At 38.6% G+C, this 19,578-nt stretch overlaps 1 protein-coding gene across 1 annotated transcript; it reads right to left on the bottom strand.

Annotated features, from left to right (window-relative positions):
- Positions 1–6,718: 6,718 nt before the first annotated feature.
- Positions 6,719–19,338, bottom strand: DAZL (deleted in azoospermia like). Its single transcript, XM_075417898.1, has 11 exons — positions 19,303–19,338; positions 18,788–18,922; positions 18,428–18,519; positions 16,979–17,030; positions 13,581–13,647; positions 13,128–13,261; positions 11,666–11,743; positions 10,754–10,804; positions 8,402–8,506; positions 7,556–7,654; positions 6,719–6,787 (listed from the first exon to the last, which is right to left on the bottom strand). The coding sequence occupies exons 1-11, from the start codon at positions 19,336–19,338 to the stop codon at positions 6,734–6,736; spliced, it is 903 nt and encodes a 300-aa protein (XP_075274013.1). The 3' UTR covers positions 6,719–6,733.
- Positions 19,339–19,578: the final 240 nt, after the last annotated feature.

The following is a 19,578-nucleotide window of genomic DNA, read 5'->3' as shown; positions in this document are numbered from 1 at the left end:
GTTTAAGGGTCACCACCAAATGTAGGAACTTAAAATACTACTTTTATTATTTTTCGCTTCTTCAGTAGTGCTTCTGTAATAACAAGATAAGCAAATATGTAAGTGAACCCTAGTGAGGGTTTTCTTCAGTCTGTTCACTGCTGGCTTCATAATATCCCGTCATAGAGTGCCATTTATATTGGAAAATGTCATCCAAGAAAGCAAACACTTCAGAGAGCTCACAATTCCCTAGGGGAAACAGACACAGCAACTGAAAATGAAGATAGCCACAATTTCTGCTAGATAACCCCCTCCCCTCCTGCAACCAAACTAGAAGGATCTGGTCCTAGGAAACACTGAGAACAGCAGGGAACTGCCAGCACTGGTAGCAAAGGCAAACCACATATCTGAGTTCCCGTCCATTGCCAATTACTGTGTTCCCTTTACACGAACAGAGAGATCCAAAATGAGTATCCAGTTTAAAGAAGTGGTCCATGTTCTTAACCATTTCACCCTACCTCTGTAAAAACGGGAACAGAGAAGGCAGCTAAATTAATACATTCAGAATATACTAAGATTTAAGTCTCACTACAGGCTTTTCTTTTTACTATTTTATATTTCTCAAATTCAGGGGATTGCAGAATAAACTACACTTACCTGAAAGCAGCAAGGAGGACCAAAGCCTTTCCTGACTTACACACCTTTGAAATACTGTCAAGTTCATTTTGGAATTTGATTTGTAAGCACTGTACAAATAGAGAGGAACTGAAAAGAGTTATGAATAAGCTGACAGGAATTTTTCAGCCACAGAATCAGTGGTTTAAACTTCCCTCTCCTGCTTCTCTGTGGAGTGCCCAGCTCCATCCTGACCATAAACTCAGAACCAGCACCAAACCTCCCAAACCCTGCCTTTCTGCCAAACCCATCACCCACTGTAACATGACCTTTGGCAAGCTACGAACTGTTTTCATTTCTGTATTTTTTAGCACAGAAATTAGCCTACAGTAAGAACTACATTGCTACATTCTGCAATGGACAGCTTTTATTGTAAAAAGGACAGACTGCAGTGTTCCAGAAGAGAAAGGTTTTTTAAATTACAGTATTCAGTAGGTTTTTGTTAGCTTAATGCCCCACCTGCTGGCTGATGGCTAAATTACATCGTGACAGTTACCAAAGAAGTCACATGCCTATTATTCTGTCACCAGTAGGTAGCTATGTGCTGTCATGGCAACTGGTACAATTCTATGTTGAAGATGGACTGCACAGCTGGGTCCATCACAGTTTGAAGATTAACGTACAGAAATAGAACCGTGATGGTTATAACAGACATTAGTCTGTCCATCCAGACTGATCACACTGAAGTATTACAAAGCATAACGTGAATAAGAAATACTACAAAAAACAGTGAACTCCTCATGTATCTTTGGTCTGCAAGAATTCCAACACCTTCTGCTGCACCCAGCTCAGTCTTCATACTGGGCTGTTATATTCAGGCAGTTTCTCAAAAATGGATCAAAGAGCCTAGAAGAGACAGAAGTCAAGGCTTATAACGTAAAAAATATTTCAGCCTCATTTATGAGGGAATGATGTTTGAAACGAAAATTGTAAAGCTTATTTTAAAGAATGAGTACAAGGTACTGCTCGTTCAGTAACCAAACCTCACTTGGTCAAGCAGTTCTGCTTGCAGTTAGTGCTGGCCTGAGTTCAGGACCTGCTCAATAATTCGCAAAAGCACAAATAAGGGAACTTTCAGAGGCGTATGTGCCTGCCTGTCGCGTCCATCCCCCTAAGTCCAGGGAAACAGAGTCAGAAGACACTTGCTCAGCTGTACCAAGACATGAAATACTTCTGCAGTGGCCCTGAATTTACACAGGAACCTATAATATGTTCTTTCCCTGGACACAGAAGGATTTGCCAAGATGCCAACTCCAGGATTATCTTCTATTTCAGTCCTCTGACTCCCCAGCTCGAGCCTCCTGAATCTTACAGATATATTCCCACATGGAACCAACTGCCTAAAGGTCGTTATTAAAAGCTGAACAAATACAATTAAGTTTATGTAGTAAGAGAAGTAAAAAATCCATATTCAAGGCTTCCTTCACTGCGGTAGACATGTTTAGTACTGTCCCAGCATTACAAAGCATACTTTGGTGTCAATTGCAGAGCAGCTCCTCACCTTCTAGTAGCCTAGCACTCAGAAGTACTGTGCACCTTACTGAGACCCCAGAAACCACAGCAAAACAAAGCTGATCCACCCAGACTTCACAGTTCACCAACAGGCAACGCAGCACTAAAATACCACTTCTGAAACTCAAATTTAGATTGGACACAAGGAAGAAATTTTTTATGATGAAGGTGGTGAGGTACTGGAGCAGCTTGCCCAGAGAGGTGGTAGCTGCCCCATCCCTGGAAACATTCAAGGTCAGGTTGAACAGAGCTCTGAGAAACCTGATATGCTTGGAGACATCCCTCCTCCTTTTAGAGGGGTTGAACTGGATGACCTTTAAAGGTCACTTCCAACTCAAACTACTGTATGATTTTACAGCTCTAAGCACCAATTTTTCCAAGGGAAACAAGTGAACAACCTCTATAAACTGGTGGCTGTAGTCCGGAATTGTTCTAGGAAGACTACAAGTTTAAGAATTCCTTGAACACTCATTCATAGTGAACTAAAAGAACCAGCACAAAACAAAAGGGGAAAAACATTTGGTTAAGTTTGTCCTAACCAAAAAGGGCACCACTCAGCAAGTACTACTCCTCCAAATTTAAGGCAGAAAACATATAGAGGGTAAGGCCAGACTTATCTTGAATGGGGTAGAGGAAAGACAAAGCAGTCTCCTTGATAGTTCTACCATCAGAGTGAAATTTTAACACCCGACTTCCAGAAGTATCAACAGCAACAGGTTAACAGCCAGAAGCTTAGAAGGCCCAATTACAAACACACCCCCCCAGAAGGGCAGAGGAGTGTTGCAGACCCATAGGTAGAGTGCTGTCTTATAAGCAGTACCTCCAATATTCCACTACAGAGACACTGACTGACTGCAGCATGTACCTTTACTGGACTATGTATTCAGAGGTTTTGAGAGCTGTGATTTTAATTATGCTGCTATTCCTAAAACAGTTCGTGTACATATAAAGATACTTCCTTTTCAACTGACACTGTATTTTACAGTAACATTTTTTTTAAATGTAAAACCTGTCCTCATTAGGATACTTACTAGAGCATCGCAACCCTAAGCTAGAAGAATGAACAACCCCTTTTCACGTTTATCTTGAGCACCAAGTATATAGAGTTTCACACTACGGAGGGGGGGGGGGGGGGGGGGGGGGGGGAATTACTCACCACAGCTAAAGCCAGAACAGTCACTGGGGCAGCACAAAGGCCTCTAAACTCAGCTGATGACTTCTTTTAGAAAAAAGTTACAGTGAAAGCACGTTTTTACTCACCCCTCTCCCCTTCAATAAATTTTGGTCAAGTTCACTCCAAACTTCAGAGTAGGGATGAAAAAGTATGAAGAATCCATTTAGGTTGTAAAGCTACCAAAGCTTTTTCTTGAGACGCATGTCTCATCTGAAGAAGCCCTGATACCTACTCTTTATTGTTTGGATCTTTTTTTTCCTTTTCTCTCAGCTACACTGAAAGTGGTAGACATTAAAGCTTTTAAATTATACACCTATCCTAAAATACTGGTCTACCAAGTCATTCCTCCCAAGGAATATAAATCGTATACCTGTTAGAGGACTTAAATCTGTTCCATCAAGGCAAGCAAAAGAAAACCATCTGAAATCAAATTAAGGGAAAATTCTTTTGTTTCTTTGTAGCATCTAAGAATAAGATCACCTTCACGCAAGACAAAAATTAGCATCTTGCTTTAGCACAGAAATACCTAGAAGGAAAATGTATTTCCATTTTCACAGGGAATTAAGTGTCTGTGCCAGACAATCATTCTAATGGAGATCCAACAACACCATCTGGCTGACTGTCTCATTCCAAGAATAATTCTGTCAGGTGAAAAAGCTTGTTTAAAAAAAAAAAAAAAGAGTATGAAAAGGCCACAGCACTAAACAGCTCACTGGGACACTTCACTTAAGAACCATAAAACAAGTGTCATAACTCTCTAATACCAAGAAAAATATAATGCTTGCATTTACTATCCTGTATGAACAATTGTTTCTTTTGATAAAACGCTGTCTTACTATTTAAAGGAGACTTTATGCTTTTGGGTCCCACGCAACACGTGTACTCTGTGTGAGCAAAGGCAGATCTACAAGAACTCACTACTGCCTACTAGTTCACAACCAACACAGTCCACTTAATACAGGAGGTACAAATTTGCAAGAAGCTCCAATTGTGCACCTATTTTGGAAATGCCTTCAGCTACAGCCATATTAAACAGATGTTTCAACTTTCTGAATGCAACACGAAAGAGATTTACCTACTGTTTTTGTGTTATGCTTATAGGGTACTTCAGAAGAACATTAAAAATGCAAGTTCTTAGTTGTAACTTGTTACTTTTACTGGCATATACCACAAAATGTACAATTCCCAGATGGGAATAAAAAAATTGGTTTCCTACGGGTGAGAAATGGCAAACAAAACCAGCACAACATGATCTAATGGAAGAAAATAAATGGCACTCATAAGGGCTGGGCTATGCATTTCACTGTGATAAGGCTTCTCAGCATGCCTGTAAGAACAGAATGATACCCATCATTCCAAACATACTGAACAATCAGCTCACTCACCAGATGGTCCTACGGGTAACACTTGGTCAAATAAACATAAAACATGCACTCTATGTTGGTATCTTCTGTTTTATCTTTTCTTTTGGTGTTGAGGCTCTTCAGTGACAACTACACACAGGCACTTTGTGTTTTCTTATAGCTACAGCATAAAGCCTTCCAATACATCCCAGGGCAATCAAGCCAACTAGAACACTAAGCCAAAATGAAATCTGCATTTGCAAAGAAACAATTACCTTTATCAATAAACTGACATCACAGCTTTAACAGCCCAAGTAGACTGTTTAAGTACTTAAAGTTAGAAAGGGTCTTGATATTCAGAAAACTCCAGAATTACTCTTTTGTTAAAAACAGTTTAACAGTGTAAGACTGAAAACTTATAAAGAAGATGGTAACACAGAAGTGAAGTATGATCAAGCTACTATGTTTAAAACAATACTCGGAGAAAAACACAGCAAATTGGTATGAGAAGACTTAATATAGCATCTTTAGTGACATGAACAGTCTGAGCAGAGAAGAGATTAACAGCTTTGCTTTTTCAGAACAATTTATGCAGAGTTGTGCCAATGTTCTGATAACAAAGTGGCCCCAAAGTCTATAATCATTTCTACCCCCCAATCAATAAAAAAACACCCAGAACATTCCTGAGAAGCAGTCTTTGGACATTTTTCATGCTGCAGCCATATTCCCTGATAGGTCCAGGTCTGCAGCAACTCGGTTCCCTTGTCACTATACACTTCACGAAGATCTACTTCTGCACAAGTCTTTTCCTAGCTATTACTGCTTCTAAACCTTCTGAAAGTTTGAAGCTGGACACACAATCTTACTCAAACTCACACACACATCCTCAACAAGAGGCATAGTTTCCTTTTTAGTCTGGAGAGATTGAGGTGTTGGAGTAGGAGAAAAGCAGACTACGACCCAACATACATACAAGACTGAATACAGTTCAGTTCTACTCTTTCAAAACCACAGCTAGTAGCTATTACATAATGAAGTTTGTTACCACACATATGTAGTAACCGGAATTCTCATACAGGGTAATAAATCTTCACTAGCTACAACAAACTTTTATTATGCTGTATGTCATTCTCAATGTAGATTAAAATTAACTCTAGTATTATATTAGGATGTCTCTAGACGTTTAGGAAGCCAAGTCAAAATAAAAATTTCTTTTTATTGTTTCAAAACATGACTAAAATCTACATAATTATTAAAATACTTACAAATATTCTTTGATTAACAGTTTGCATCACAGAACAAAAGCATATTTTAAATGCAGTTATCTTCTCACAATTTTAACATACAGGTATTGCTAAAATTTTTCAAGTAAAAAAGCATACTCTACTGAGCAGCCAATACAGTTAATTACATTCTTGCATCGTAAGTTACATGTAAGAATTTTAGGATTGTCTTAATTACTTTCCCAAAACTAATAGTGATGCTCAAGACTGCAGGTACATAAACATGTCATTAATAAACATAACCACATTGATTACATAGTCTAAAGACAACCAGGACTTAAAGGGCTTCAGCTGAGTTACAACTTGATGTCTTCTGTTCCACTGATTAAGAGCTTAGTTTTAAAATAACAACCTCTTGGGCAAATAACTGCTTCCATTTTTGAACTGCAAGAGGTAACTGGTCAGTATTAGTCACTTGAATCTTGGTTTAAGAAAAACTAAGTGTAACATGCAAACTGTACCTTAAAGCTCCGATGAAAATCCACATGCAAACTATCCAACAGTGTTTTTCCCATGTAAACTCCTTAACATTCCAGTTAGTTATCAGGGGAAGCATGCAAATGATTAATAAAAACTGGAGGCTTGTCAACTCTTACAACTTTAAACCTCAAACTACTCAGGCAAAACCAACTGTATTGGAACAGACAGAACATGACCACAAACTTCAACCTGAAGTAACTTTCAAAAACATTATACTGTATCTACTGCTAAACTGAACTGCAATAACATCAAGTTAATAAATTTAGATACTTTAAAGTCTTTGTTGATCAAACACTTTTGAGTACTGCTCTTCCTTTTCTGAAGTGATGCGCCTTCCTCTCCTGGAGTGGGGTAGGAGAAAAGACAGGAAAGAAATTTCTAGATAGCAATCAGAATAAAGCAACTGAAGTTTCATGAAAAGTATCTCAAAACATTCTGTACTCTATCCATCCCTCACCAAAACTGACAAATACAGCTTCCGCGTTCCTGCTTCAGAGTACATGTGTCTAGTTCACATGTCCGTCCTTTTAAAAACAAGGAAGCAAAGTCTCAAATATAATCAAAAACAGAAGTTAAACACCACTTGGAACATAATCAGAAACTGCAATTCTACAAGGACTGAACACATACAGCAAAAGTGTGATGAGCAGCTATACCAACATGGACTACAGTTTATTAGTTTGAGCACACACATTTTACAGAAAGTATGAAGACCCCACACCCACAGTGAGTATTTAACTGGTGTAAAGACTACCCAGGCTCAAACTCAACATCCTCTATCCAAACTAGGGAGGTAACTCACTGCCCTTTCAGCAATTTGTCATTGAAAAATTATCAGCCAGTCTAATGCTTTAAGTGTTTATGAGTTGACCGTTCAGCAATTTTATGCAGTGTTGTATTAAATCCACAGAATCAAATTTCAGCACTTGTTTCCAGCATTAAGCAACTGAGAGCCAACCAAACTCACAGATTTCACAGTGCATGTACAAGAAAGCAAAAATTCAAAAGGCATTCCAGATACTAATCCCTTCACTGTTATGGTATCCTGCAGGTGAACAAATTGAACATCAGTGGTGTTTCAGGGATTTAATTTTGCTTTCACTACATACCTTAAAGTAGTCTTCTTGTGATACAAAGGTGTTTCTCAGACGGTTCCCAGGATTAAACAGACAGGATACTACTGTTTGTATGCTCCTGTCCACAGACTTCTGAAATGCAGTTACAGGTGTTATCTGTAACAATACTAGTGTTCTTGGTTAGCCCACTACTAGCAGTATGGGTGTGTCACTGGGTTTACTTTGCATTTAGGATTCTTCTCAGCTGCCTCACATTTCCTGAGGCCTTTGGGTTTTTTTTTCCAGACCTTTTAGCCTTAGTAACTCATTATCACCCTTAGTGTTACTTACAATATCACAGTTCTGATAGTGACATGCCAGTTCAATTGCGGAATAGCTTGACAGCTGAAAAATTAAGTCTCCTTTAGAAAGTTTAATTCAGAGCCAACTGTTGGCCAAACTGGGGTCACCTTCCACAAAAGAAAGTGAAGAAGGAAGTAAAATGTTACCAATTCCACTGTTTGAAGCTTAAAATAAATCTGCAGAAGATAGCAGACAGTGCTACCTAACCTCCTTAATACCTACACTTTCCTCTATAATTCTCAGATTAAGTAAAGCCTTGTCACTTAACACTGTTGTAATTCATGAAGTAGAACACATTTTATACATCCCTCAGCACTGTATATAGACAAACACTAATAGTTGCAAGGACACATGAGACTTCTGAAGCTACATACAGAAATCAGATACAGAGGATTGAGCAATTGGCTAAAGCAGCAACTATAACCTTCATTTCTAGGATACTGGTCAGAGGCCTTCAAGCCACCTAATCCTCTTGTGCAAATTTCTGGGACTAGAATTTATGACAAAAACATACTGAAGTTTTGAAAAAGCACTTGCCTTTTGCGGACTGTTAGTAGATGACTGCATGGGCTCTGGAACAGCACATTCTGTCTGCATAAATTCTGGATCCTCAGTGCAGTGATAGCTTACTGAAGTATAAACCTGTATAGTTTTTAAAAAATTGCAGTGTTTCAGTAACACTGGGAAAACATGCGCAGTTCGGTTGTCATTGGTCCTCACCTATCCATGAACTATGCCAACTTTATCTTCACTAAGTTTTGGGAGTGGGGGGAAATAATATATCCTGATCCATTTTAAGACAGTTCTACTTCCTTCAAAAAAAGGATATACTAGAAGTGTCTTTTCTCCCCACTGTAACCACCCTTGAGAATTAGCTCTTCAACCTACTTCCTTCATGTACAGGTTTTGCAATCAAGTGTATTGAGCAACGAAGGCATTCACTAAGAATGAGACAACCAGCAGGTAACTTCAAGACATTAAGCACTGAAGTCAGATAAAAGAAGGGGAAGCAAAACATCTGCTACCACTGCCTTTCCAAAAAGCTGCTTTCCTCGATACACTTCCTTTCTTGTTTTAAGCTTCCTTCATGCCAATATACTGATTTTTTTAAGATGTAAAGAGGTCTAGAAATGCCCAAGCCATTTTACAGCCTTTCTAAAAACTCTCACCACTTCCCTCTGCTTGCAGTGCAGTGTTATAACCGGCAACACAGTGCAGAGTTTAATTAGAATAGTAAAGAGGCTGATAAAGCAGTTACTCTTTATGGAAACATCCTTCCAGATGCTTCCAGAGAGGATTAGCAGCTTTTTAGCCAATTTTACCAAGATCAACGGCAGGGTTAAGCATTCTCACTTTTCAGGAGCGAAACTTTTTTCCTCAAAGCACTCAGATTTACCCAGACTTGACAGTAGTTTTCAGTTTCTCACAACATTATTAAGGATGTTATTTGTGATTATACACAGCAACCACTACGCATACCAGCTGACACTCCTAAAAGGCCTTGAACACCAAAACTAATTTTAAGCTGACTGAACTGGGAGATACGGAAGCCTACAGTGTTAGGAGACTATTCCACTCTGAGCACCATCCCTAACCATCAAAAGGTGTATTGTATCTGACCTCATCACAACAGGGACATTCCATTTATGAATGGAAATTGTCATCCACCAAACAAATGGGTAGGTACAAAGCAGTAGACTGAAGGATGATGTTTCCCACCTCCTTATGTGTCTGTCCTCTTTTGAGTCTGTAAAGAATGAACTTAAAAGTTGCTTAGCTGAGATAGTTCTAAAAAAGCTTTCAAGCTTAAAATGTCTGATCAAAATCATCATGCACAACTATCCTAAAAACTCTCTGACATGCTACTATTTAATTGTTAAGTGATCTACTGCAGCTGTTATCACGTTCATGTACATTATTCAACAATAACTATTTCAAGCCAACAAGGTAATCAGTATTTCAGTGACTTCTGAACACTTTCCAGTCTGTTTCTTCCCCCATTAAAGCAAACATAATTATCACTAAAAGAAATACAGACTTTCCATGAGGCTGCTTCTCTGCAGAGAAGCTGAAAAGTAAAGCCTAGTACATGACTGGAAGTGAGCAGGAATAAAGTATTCTTCTAACATGATCAGAGACAGAATGTTAGATGCATGCAGGCAGCATTACACATGCACAAAGTTTCATTTTCTTCATTTTTTTCCCCCCATTTACCTTCCACACATTCCAGACATCTGGAATACCATTATTACAGCTTTTAAAGACTTAATAGAAACTGTACTTAATATACACAAGACTATACCCAAAGAACACAAAAGTGCCTAAGATACACATTTAAGTTCCAACACTATTAAAGAAATACACAGTATTTTTCCTCCCTTGTGGATGTCACTTGTGTAAAGTCACAGAAATCACGTAATCTCTTTAGAAGCCATCAGCACTATCTACAGCTGTTGAAAGGAGCCAAAAAGATATCACTATTTGCAAAGCAGAGTGTTTTGAGGCTTTTTAAATTCTAAAAAATTTGGGACAGTAAGAAGTAATACTATACAGATCTTGTAAGTCAGGACTGTGCACCAGGTCACCACTTCTCCTTCAACTTCTCACGAGAAACCAATTATGTTCATGTTAAAATTCCAATTCTGTGACCAGAAGATGCAGAGTAACACCCTAAAAACAGTCAGTTCTGTTCTACCAGATACCTCCTAAAGAAGCAGCATGTCAGTAGGAAATCAGTAATTACCTACCCTGTTAGCAGCTACAGATTTCTATAGACCAGATCTAATACAGATCCAGTCAAACAACAGTTTCGGGTTTAAGTATCAAGCTATCAAAACAGCGTGCTAACTGAGGAGACAAAGTTCCAGAAGTTTAATTTTGTAGACTTACCGGAGGCATAGCATAATTTCTTTGCTCCCCAGCAAGCCATTGTGGTTGAACCTTAAACAAGAATTAGACAAGAACCAGCTTTTATTAATTTCTAACACAGGCAAGTAACCCTCTTTAAGCGCCACCATCTATAACACTTCACGTCTGGATTTTTCATTAAACAGTAGTTTACAGTCTTCCATCCAGCAAGATCACTTTTTCACATGTACCTCATGTGGTGTTTGGCACAAGGTAATCCTTACCACAAATTCAACTACCTTGTTCGTCTTCTCATTCCAAGTTTAAAAAAAAATAAAAAATAAGATTTCTAAAGACTATGAAAATAAGGGGAATCACAGCAGCCACACTGAAAACATCTCAAACACCTCGTTACTTTGAGTGACTAAACCAATTCTAGTTTAGTTATTGAAACTTGCTCACACATTTCACTTGGCTGATAGTGACTTTTGAACTCGTGCCTTCCCAGACACTTTTAGTGCTCAAGAGCACACCCCCTCTAGATATACATCCTGTATTTATATATAATCTGGGAAGATTCAGTGATTCTGTTTCAAGCAAAGATTAACTGCGCGCACTACAGCATGTAGAAATGCAAAGCTCCTTCCCACGAGAAAAGAGTACTACTGATCCATCTACTTTTTGTTAATTTCAAACTTATTTTATCATTGCATATTCTTAAAAAAAAAATCAAACTAAAAAGAATATGCTATGTTATTCAACAGTTTTCACTGCATTAGAATAAAAATATCACTAATTTTGTTTTTACTTTTGATTTCTGTGAAGCAGGTGCTGAGGGAAATAAAAATCACAAAGAGAAACATACAAAGATCAGACTCCAGTTAACACTGTTCATGCCATTCAAGTTTCGCCAGTACCAAACAACCTTTCTGCTGCTACTAAAGAATTACATACCTGATAGCTGTAGGCTGGCTGGTATCCTACAGGAACTTGCTGCTGTATCAATACAGCTGGTGAACTATATGGGTATGTCTGCAAAGCAAAGCTTTTTTTAAAAAATGCAAGTTCGAAGCAAGATAAAAGTATGATATTTATAAAGATATTTATGAAGCCAGTAGCACATTTTTAGAAATACATAGTCACATCGTTCCTTTGATTCCTGTTTCAGAGTAGCTTCACTGTTTAAAAGCAACCCTTATGATTTCCCATGGAGCTTCAGCACTTCAGGCACTAAAAATCTCAAGAGGGATTCTGAGTGTATTATTATATACCTAAAAATCCCACATATACTTGTAGCTGATCTTTTAAGTCATTTTAGAAGTACAACTCGTCCCATAAACTTTCTTAAGTAGACCTGAAACAGACCAGCTACCATGAAATAATGGACTACAGCCGGAAGATCAGTTTCTTAGAGCCAAAAGCAATTTAAGTATTGCAATTCAGACAATTTCCCAACATTTCTTCACAGCAAGTATTTTCACACAACGTTAACCTGGAACCTTCTCAGCTTCTTCAAAGAATAGTTAAAAGGCACCATCCCAGCATTTAAGAGAATTAGTTCCTCCTACACTACTTCACACTCCAAATAAACTCAAGGCAATCAGCAAGAGTACTACTATCAAGCTCTCTGTCTTAGAAAAAAATACTTCTGAGAGTCACGAGTTTGCTCATCTTCATTTGCTTAAGATACACAAAACAGAATCGGTTTGCAATTAATATTGCCCTGTTGTACTGCCATATCATATAGGGTTAATACTGGCAGAGACCATAATCTGGGAAGTCTTCTGTTCACAGTACAGTATTGACAAGGGCAGAAGTACTCTGCCTGCACCTCAGTTAGAATGCTTATCTGAAGTACCAGTAAAGTGGTAGGCATACTGTACTGGTCACATCTGTCGACAGCTGATGCCATAACAGTCATCTTTAAGACACAACAGCAGTTCAGAAACAAGAATTTGTTGGGGAAAGCAGAGAGGTGGGCAGGCAGGGTACCACAGCCAACTTCTGGTTTTATACAAGATAGATTTTAGAATTTGTGGTTTACTCTGAGGCAGGGCAGCAGTACATTAAATACCTGGATGCATTTAACTTGTGAAATGCACCTGTGACAAGTAACAAGATCATTTAAGAACTGTTATGTAATTAAATCTTAGCTCCACCTTGAACAGATTTCTCATTGTCAAAAATAAAAAGTATCTCCCTGTCTTATTTACACAAAGAGATCACATCACTGAATGAGTTTTTCAAGGCTGCTGACATTCTTTTGAAGTTGGGCACTTCTTACTGGGGAAGGCAGTATGAAAACAAGCGGGTAATGCAAGACTGGAAACTCAATACATATTCTTGAAATTGTATGTGCTTGCACCTTCAAATATATTTTATTATGGTTCAAAATCTGTAGTATGAACTGTCTTACCTGGACATATTGTGTTACTGGGCTCATTACAGCTGGAGGCTGCACATACGTCTCTGTATTTTGACTACCCCATACACTATGGAACTGTGGTGCAGGAGGATTGAAGACCAATGGTCTCGGATGCATGTACGAACCTTGTTTTAAAGAAAAATAAAGAATTCAGACATCTTCGCATGTACTTCATTAGTAATCTAAATTCAAGCTGCAAGAAATCTTAAGTGTTTCGACTCAATTTAACTCAACATTCAGCATACCGTATCGTGCTACCAACCTGAGTTTTATTATCAAAACTGTACAACATCACACAAGTAGCGAGGTCAGAATTCAGAATTGAAGTTTAATTGTAATGTATTCCATAAAATAACAAGGATTTACAAGGATGGTAATGTATAATTCAGAAAAAAGCTGTAATACATACTTGTAACATGAACAAGTTTGTTTACATATACTTACACAAGTTTTGTTGCTTTCTGATCGCTGGGCCCAGTTTCAGCTTTTTGCCATGGAAGTTGATTTGTGACTGAAAGACAGGTTATTCTGTAAGCTAAGCAATCCGTTGAGGTGGGTGGTTGGTTTGATTTTTAGAGATCGTACTATGCTTTTACACCACTGTATCATCAACTTACATCCAGACTCTATAGCCTACATTCTCCTCTGCCACCTCAACACCTTATGCCTTTTACGTTTAGTTTCCTGCAACACTCTAAGCACACCCATTTGCCTACTCACCGACCTTCCAAATCTATTATGTATCACTTGCCTTAATAGTAACATGTACTAGCAGTAGTTTGCAACTACACATAAGTGACTGTCAGCTTTCTGGTTTCACACAAAGTATTCTTGCCTCAGTAAGGATACTGATGCAGAGTGACCATAGTCGGGGTTCCCCTGAAACCCTATTTACATCACCACTTAACAGGCTTCACGTAACACGTTAGAAGCTGTCTACCCAATATTAAAGGAAATGGAATACTGCCTAAGCACTATTGTTTACCTGTATGTTACTGTGTTCTCCCTAGAGAAATTTTCACATGTTCCTTCACAACATCCAAACATGCTGATATTTAAATTTTTTTTTGCTAGAGCATGTATGCAGCACACAGATTAATCAAGAAAGAGCGCAACTGAAATACAGTTCACACGTTCCTCATATACCCAAACCCAGGAATACAAGCATCTGAAGGACTTGCAAAACAGAGCTGGAAGCACTCCTCAGCAGTCAAAGGTCTGAGACACCTGTAACTTCTCATTCTGCAAGTTCTGCCCAAACACTAGCTCACACAGAAGGCAGAATTTCAGACTTTCAGTGACTGAGTACTGCTTTGCCAGCATGGTACCTGAAGGTGTAACAAAAGCACAGGAAGAATTTCAAGCACCCTCCCCCTCTACAGAAGTTGAATTCTGTGTTCTTCAGCGAAACTGCTTAGCCTTCCCCACACTTCAAAGTCTATTTGGACTGACTGTAGAGAAGGGCCTGTAAGATTTTGCAAGATTACAGTTTGAGTCTAGAGCATAGAAAGTTGTTTTAATACATGAATTAAAGCAGATTAATGTTTATTCAGGCACTCGAACTTCTCCACATAAGAGAATTCACCTTGGGGTCTGATCTCACCTTCTCTGCCAAGATGGTGACATGAAACATGTTTATCTACCTATGAAGATGCACATAGCACACATGACACTACCTAAACTACTGTTACATTTCAGAGGGTAAACTGCGGTTTATAAATACTTCCACATCAGAAGCTGAAAGATTTTTGGTTTACCCCAACTACCAAAAATTTAGCACCAAGTATTAAAAGTAGTATTAGAGAATCTAGATGCAGATACATAGTCTATCTATCTCATGCAACACGAAGGACTTGCCTGCTTCAGAAGATAGGCAATCTGTAATTTTAAGAGACACCTCGCTTTTTCTCCCTTTTCTGCTACAGGAAGTGCTTTGAACAGGTAACAGCAACTTTATTGTTGACTGTAAAAATAAGCAAAACCAGCAGAATAATAGTGATATAAAAAATGTCCTATTTGATCATCTTCTCATACTGATACAAATAAAGTAAGATGTGGGTGGAAAGAAAGGTGAAATACCCTGACCAGTCTGACATGCATTTTGGTTTTTTTTTCAGTTGATTCTTTAATCCTGTGGTGCCCAGAAGCATGCAACCATCTTTTTCCATCTGAACAATGAGAGCTCTTGGAGCAGCTCCTGGCCTCCCCTCAACGCAGAAGGTAGCTTTCTCTTCTGAACTGTAAACAGGTTCAGTCTGGACCAGAGCGCGGTTACAAACGGAATCACAAGAAAAATACTTCCAGGCTGCACAAAGCCACAGAGTTAGGCAGGTAAACACAGGCACCTAGAGCGATTTCAAGCATGAGACGCTCTACCTTGTTCATTTACAAATAAGGTGTGGCCACTCAGTACAGATAAAGACTGAAACAGCTTAGTGAGGCAACCTTTGCTCATGACTTGAGCTCTAAAATGAAGATGTTCATTCTTTCCCTTCTTCCACCCCCTGCAGAAGCCAACAGCTTTCTCTGCAAAATGATTATCCACACTCCTTCCTGACAAGGCAGTAATTTGTGCCACACACCTCTGGGTCTGAGACCTCTGGTATACAGAGTCACATCAGTGAGGGCTTTAAGTTTTGAAGAAATTCACATAGAAAACTAGCAGTGTACTTGGCTCAAACAACAATGCTACTGCAAAGGTATCTGCAGAGATTGTTACTTCAGAGCAAGCATTCCACACTGATCTAGTACAATAAATGTAACTCATGGTAAAAAAAAGTATTCTCAGAAAAGGCTGTTGCTCAATACCACAGTACTTCTGTCAGCGTACCACGAAAGCTAAAGATCAGCAAGTTTTTTAAGTCTTTTGGTGAGAGTCAAGAACCTCCTGCTGGAGTTTCACTGCCTTCCACTTTGAACAAACGTATTCTCCAGCCCCTTAAGAAGCTAGATAGCAAGTAAACACATCTGAACATAGCACAGAACACTGAATTTGTGCCTAGCACATCTATCTGTACTTGTCTTTCAGATCTACTACCCTATCCAAGAGCTTCAGAAGCTAATGAGAGACATTCATCCTCCAGAGACATGGGAGTTTTCACAGGCAAAGACTTCAGAGAGGGAAACATTTCAATATGTTATTTCCAGTTATTGCAGTCAGTTGTGGGAGAAAGAGAGAAAACAAAAAGCTTTGCCAGTGGTTTACGACCTGCTGAACTCAAATTTGGTTGTAAGGATTCAGATTTGAAATTTCTCTGATGCTGCACTCTAAGAGCAGAAAAGCTGTAACAGTTCTATCCCTTTATCTCCTGTGTGAACTACAGGAAAACTGTATGACATGTAAATAGTTGCATCTTCTAGTCAAGTAGGCTTGAAAAATACTTCCACTCCAAGTAACATCCAAATGCACAAATACTGCAAGAGAGAAACATATACTTCAACTGCTGACACTTCAGTAGAAAAACTAATCCTGGTTTCTATGTTACTGTTATTCCCAATAACAACACTGACAGGTCTGCGTATCTGCCATAAGCACAAGAATTCTATGACAAACATGCAATATAGAACACAAGCAGCCAAAAACACAGGTGAGGCTTTCAAGCACATAAATAAACAAGAAAAACCAGAAATAAATCTTGAGACATTCAAGCACACGAAAGCTAAAACTAATTTTGTTTCTTAATACACAGAGATTCTACCAGCAGTAGAGATTTTTGCAAGTTTAGTTTTTGGGCAGCCCTAGAGTTTCCGTGTCCCAACTCACTCTACAGGGTACGTGACTTGATTTCCCCTGAGCATGTTTCCAGCCTTCATATATTAACTTCTTCAGACAAAGAGCTTACTTCTACTATTTTCTGAACATCCACATTGTCCAGGAAAGACACAAATCCATACCTGAAAAGAAAAAACAGCTTATTCAATAGCCATATTTTGATTTGTTTGTTAGCTAAAGCACTTTGAACAAGAACAGTTAACAGCATGTATGCCAGGTACATTATACGGCATGCCAAAAGTATCAAGTAGGGTATTAGTTTATAACTCAGCATGAAAATGTGTTTACTGCTAACTAGCAACATACATTACTGGGCAAGATGAAAGGAATTGAATGCCAGATTCCAGAACAATACGAAATAGATGCAAGGGCTATTATTCCATTTCAGCTACTCAAAATAAGCACTACTGTTGATATTACTGAGAAAGTAAAAAACCACACTCTTAAGTACTAAGATCTGAATTATCATCAAATTTTGTATTCACTACACAGGTTTAGATGACAGCAGGTATTACAGGGAAGAGTGACACCAGTGGGGGCAGTGATCCTTAAAGAGGTTTTTCACTTTATTTCACCGCTCCCCTAGTTTATGTAGTCTATAAAATTAAGACAATTTCAGAGCATTATAGCAACAGTTTTGTCAATCAATGCAGAACGTCAATTCATTATCAACACTCAGAACATACACTGGCTAACTGCGTATCAGAATTCATCACGAAGACTAGCAAGGGATATGAGGATATAAAACAGATTTCCAGCTCAGGCATTACTACATGTCCAAGAAAAGCCATGACTTTTTAGGATCTATTCATAGAATCTTAGGAAAAACAACTGGGCTGGAAGGAACCTCCATAGGGTGAAGCCTCCTTCTCAAAGCAGGGATAACTTCAGAAGTCAGAGAGCTTCCCCAGAACTCAACAAGCTAAGGTCCTACACATCCTTATTTAAGTGTTTCACTACAGACAATTCAGAATTTTTCTACACACTCAGTAGGAATTTCCCTTGCTTCAACTTTGTTCACTTACTTAGTTTCACTCTTCATCCAAATGAGTTGTTTTCTCTGTAACTTACCCCGAGTGTCAGAAGCGTGTAGTCCCACTGCTCTGAATAAATCATTTACTCCCTATCTCAACCATGCTGCACTCTCTCCACATTGTTAACTACTCTAGCCATCACAAGAGTCCTACAAGAGATCTGCCTGCACAGGCATCACACAAGTTTTAAGCTTTGTTTCCACTGGTTAAGCGACAATAACCCTCTTTCCCTTGAACAGATAGACTGAAGTCAGAAAAATCAGGCTATTCTTTATAAGCTTGTATAGATTTAGGGGCGATCTAGATCTACACGTTTCACAGTGTTAATTCACCACAACAGAAAACTGCAGCTAGTGTTAAGGCTTAAGCATGTCAAGGCTTAAGCATGTCAAGTGTGTTGCTAAGTAGCTGCTCGCATTATCTATAACAATTATATCCACGTAAGGTAAGCAGCAACTTAAAACAACTGTTTGTGTTCTACTCACCCTTTGGAAACACCAGTTCTGTCAGTTATTATTTTCACCTCTTTCACAGCACCATATCGTTCAAAGAAACTCCGAATTTCTGCTTCATTCATCTAGAAGAAACGAAGTCTTCAACTTTTCAAACATTTTCAACTGTTTAGAACTGATTTAAAGCAGCCAGTACCATTCTTTAAATCCACCTTCCGCTACTGTATGAACTAAAGTTACTCACCCAGTCCAAAATTCTCTCATGACACTGCAATACCTTAAGACTGGTAAAGACACACACTTAAAAGAAAACAAACCCAGCAGTTCAAGTCTCATCTCCTTCCCACTGGAGCACCCTACACCATCTTAAAACAATTAGAAGTATATAAATACCCTTGTATCAATTCCACCAACGAAGACTGTGTTTGGCATGATTTTTCCTTCTGGTAAAACGTATCCTTGACAGGTTGTGGATAAACGGGTATTATCCTCTGAGACACCTGCACACTGGACTTCCACGTTAGCAGACTGAAAAATTTAAACAGAAATATGTATTTCAGTCAAATTATTACAGTACACTAAGACACTAGAATGCCTGCATCTTCCTACAGATATAGCATGGGACAATGACTTTCAACAGCACCTTTCCAATTACCTAAAGGAAATACTTGCCACAAATATACCGTTCACTGGGAAAAAAACTGAAGTAAGCATACTAAGCAGCTTTAAAAATTTAAACGTAGACCTAACCTAGGCTACTTTAAGTAGCCCTCATGACATGAAGCTGCATGATCAGTGGTGCTACTACCAGACACTCAATGAGAATGCCAAAATAATTCATTTCAGAACCTTATCAAATTCCTTTCAGATGTTAGCAAGAAAATAAATTATTTAAAGGTACAATTTACTGTAAACTGATCATCCCACAGAAGAAACTCCACCATCTTCCTGGTCAAAAGCTTTAAACAGTTGAGATGTGAGTAAGCTTACAAACAGCCTTAGAGCACAGGTAACAGGGTTACCTGCAAGTTAGCTGTAAGAAAGTAAACCAGACCTTGACAGAACAGTCACACTATTCATTTTCTCAGAAAAAAAGATTTTGTAGATTTAACTATAACAGGAATGACTACAAACTTGTTTCAGAGTTGTCTGCACCAAAGCAGGATCTTAAGCATGCACTGCAT

Source organism: Opisthocomus hoazin, chromosome 4 (assembly GCF_030867145.1).
Source record: "Opisthocomus hoazin isolate bOpiHoa1 chromosome 4, bOpiHoa1.hap1, whole genome shotgun sequence".
NCBI lineage: Eukaryota > Metazoa > Chordata > Aves > Opisthocomiformes > Opisthocomidae > Opisthocomus > Opisthocomus hoazin.
This window is presented reverse-complemented; position numbering and strand designations above follow the sequence as displayed.

Excerpts from the sequence above, each read along its gene's own strand:
- DAZL (XM_075417898.1), bottom strand. The coding sequence starts at position 19,338 with ATGGTGGAGTTTCTTCTGTGGGATGATCAGTTTACA. Across the intron at positions 10,805-11,665 it reads AGCCAGCCTACAGCTATCAG|GTTCAACCACAATGGCTTGC; the intron begins GTATGTAATTCT and ends TTCTTGTTTAAG. Across the intron at positions 7,655-8,401 it reads CTACTAACAGTCCGCAAAAG|AAGTCTGTGGACAGGAGCAT; the intron begins GCAAGTGCTTTT and ends ACTGCATTTCAG.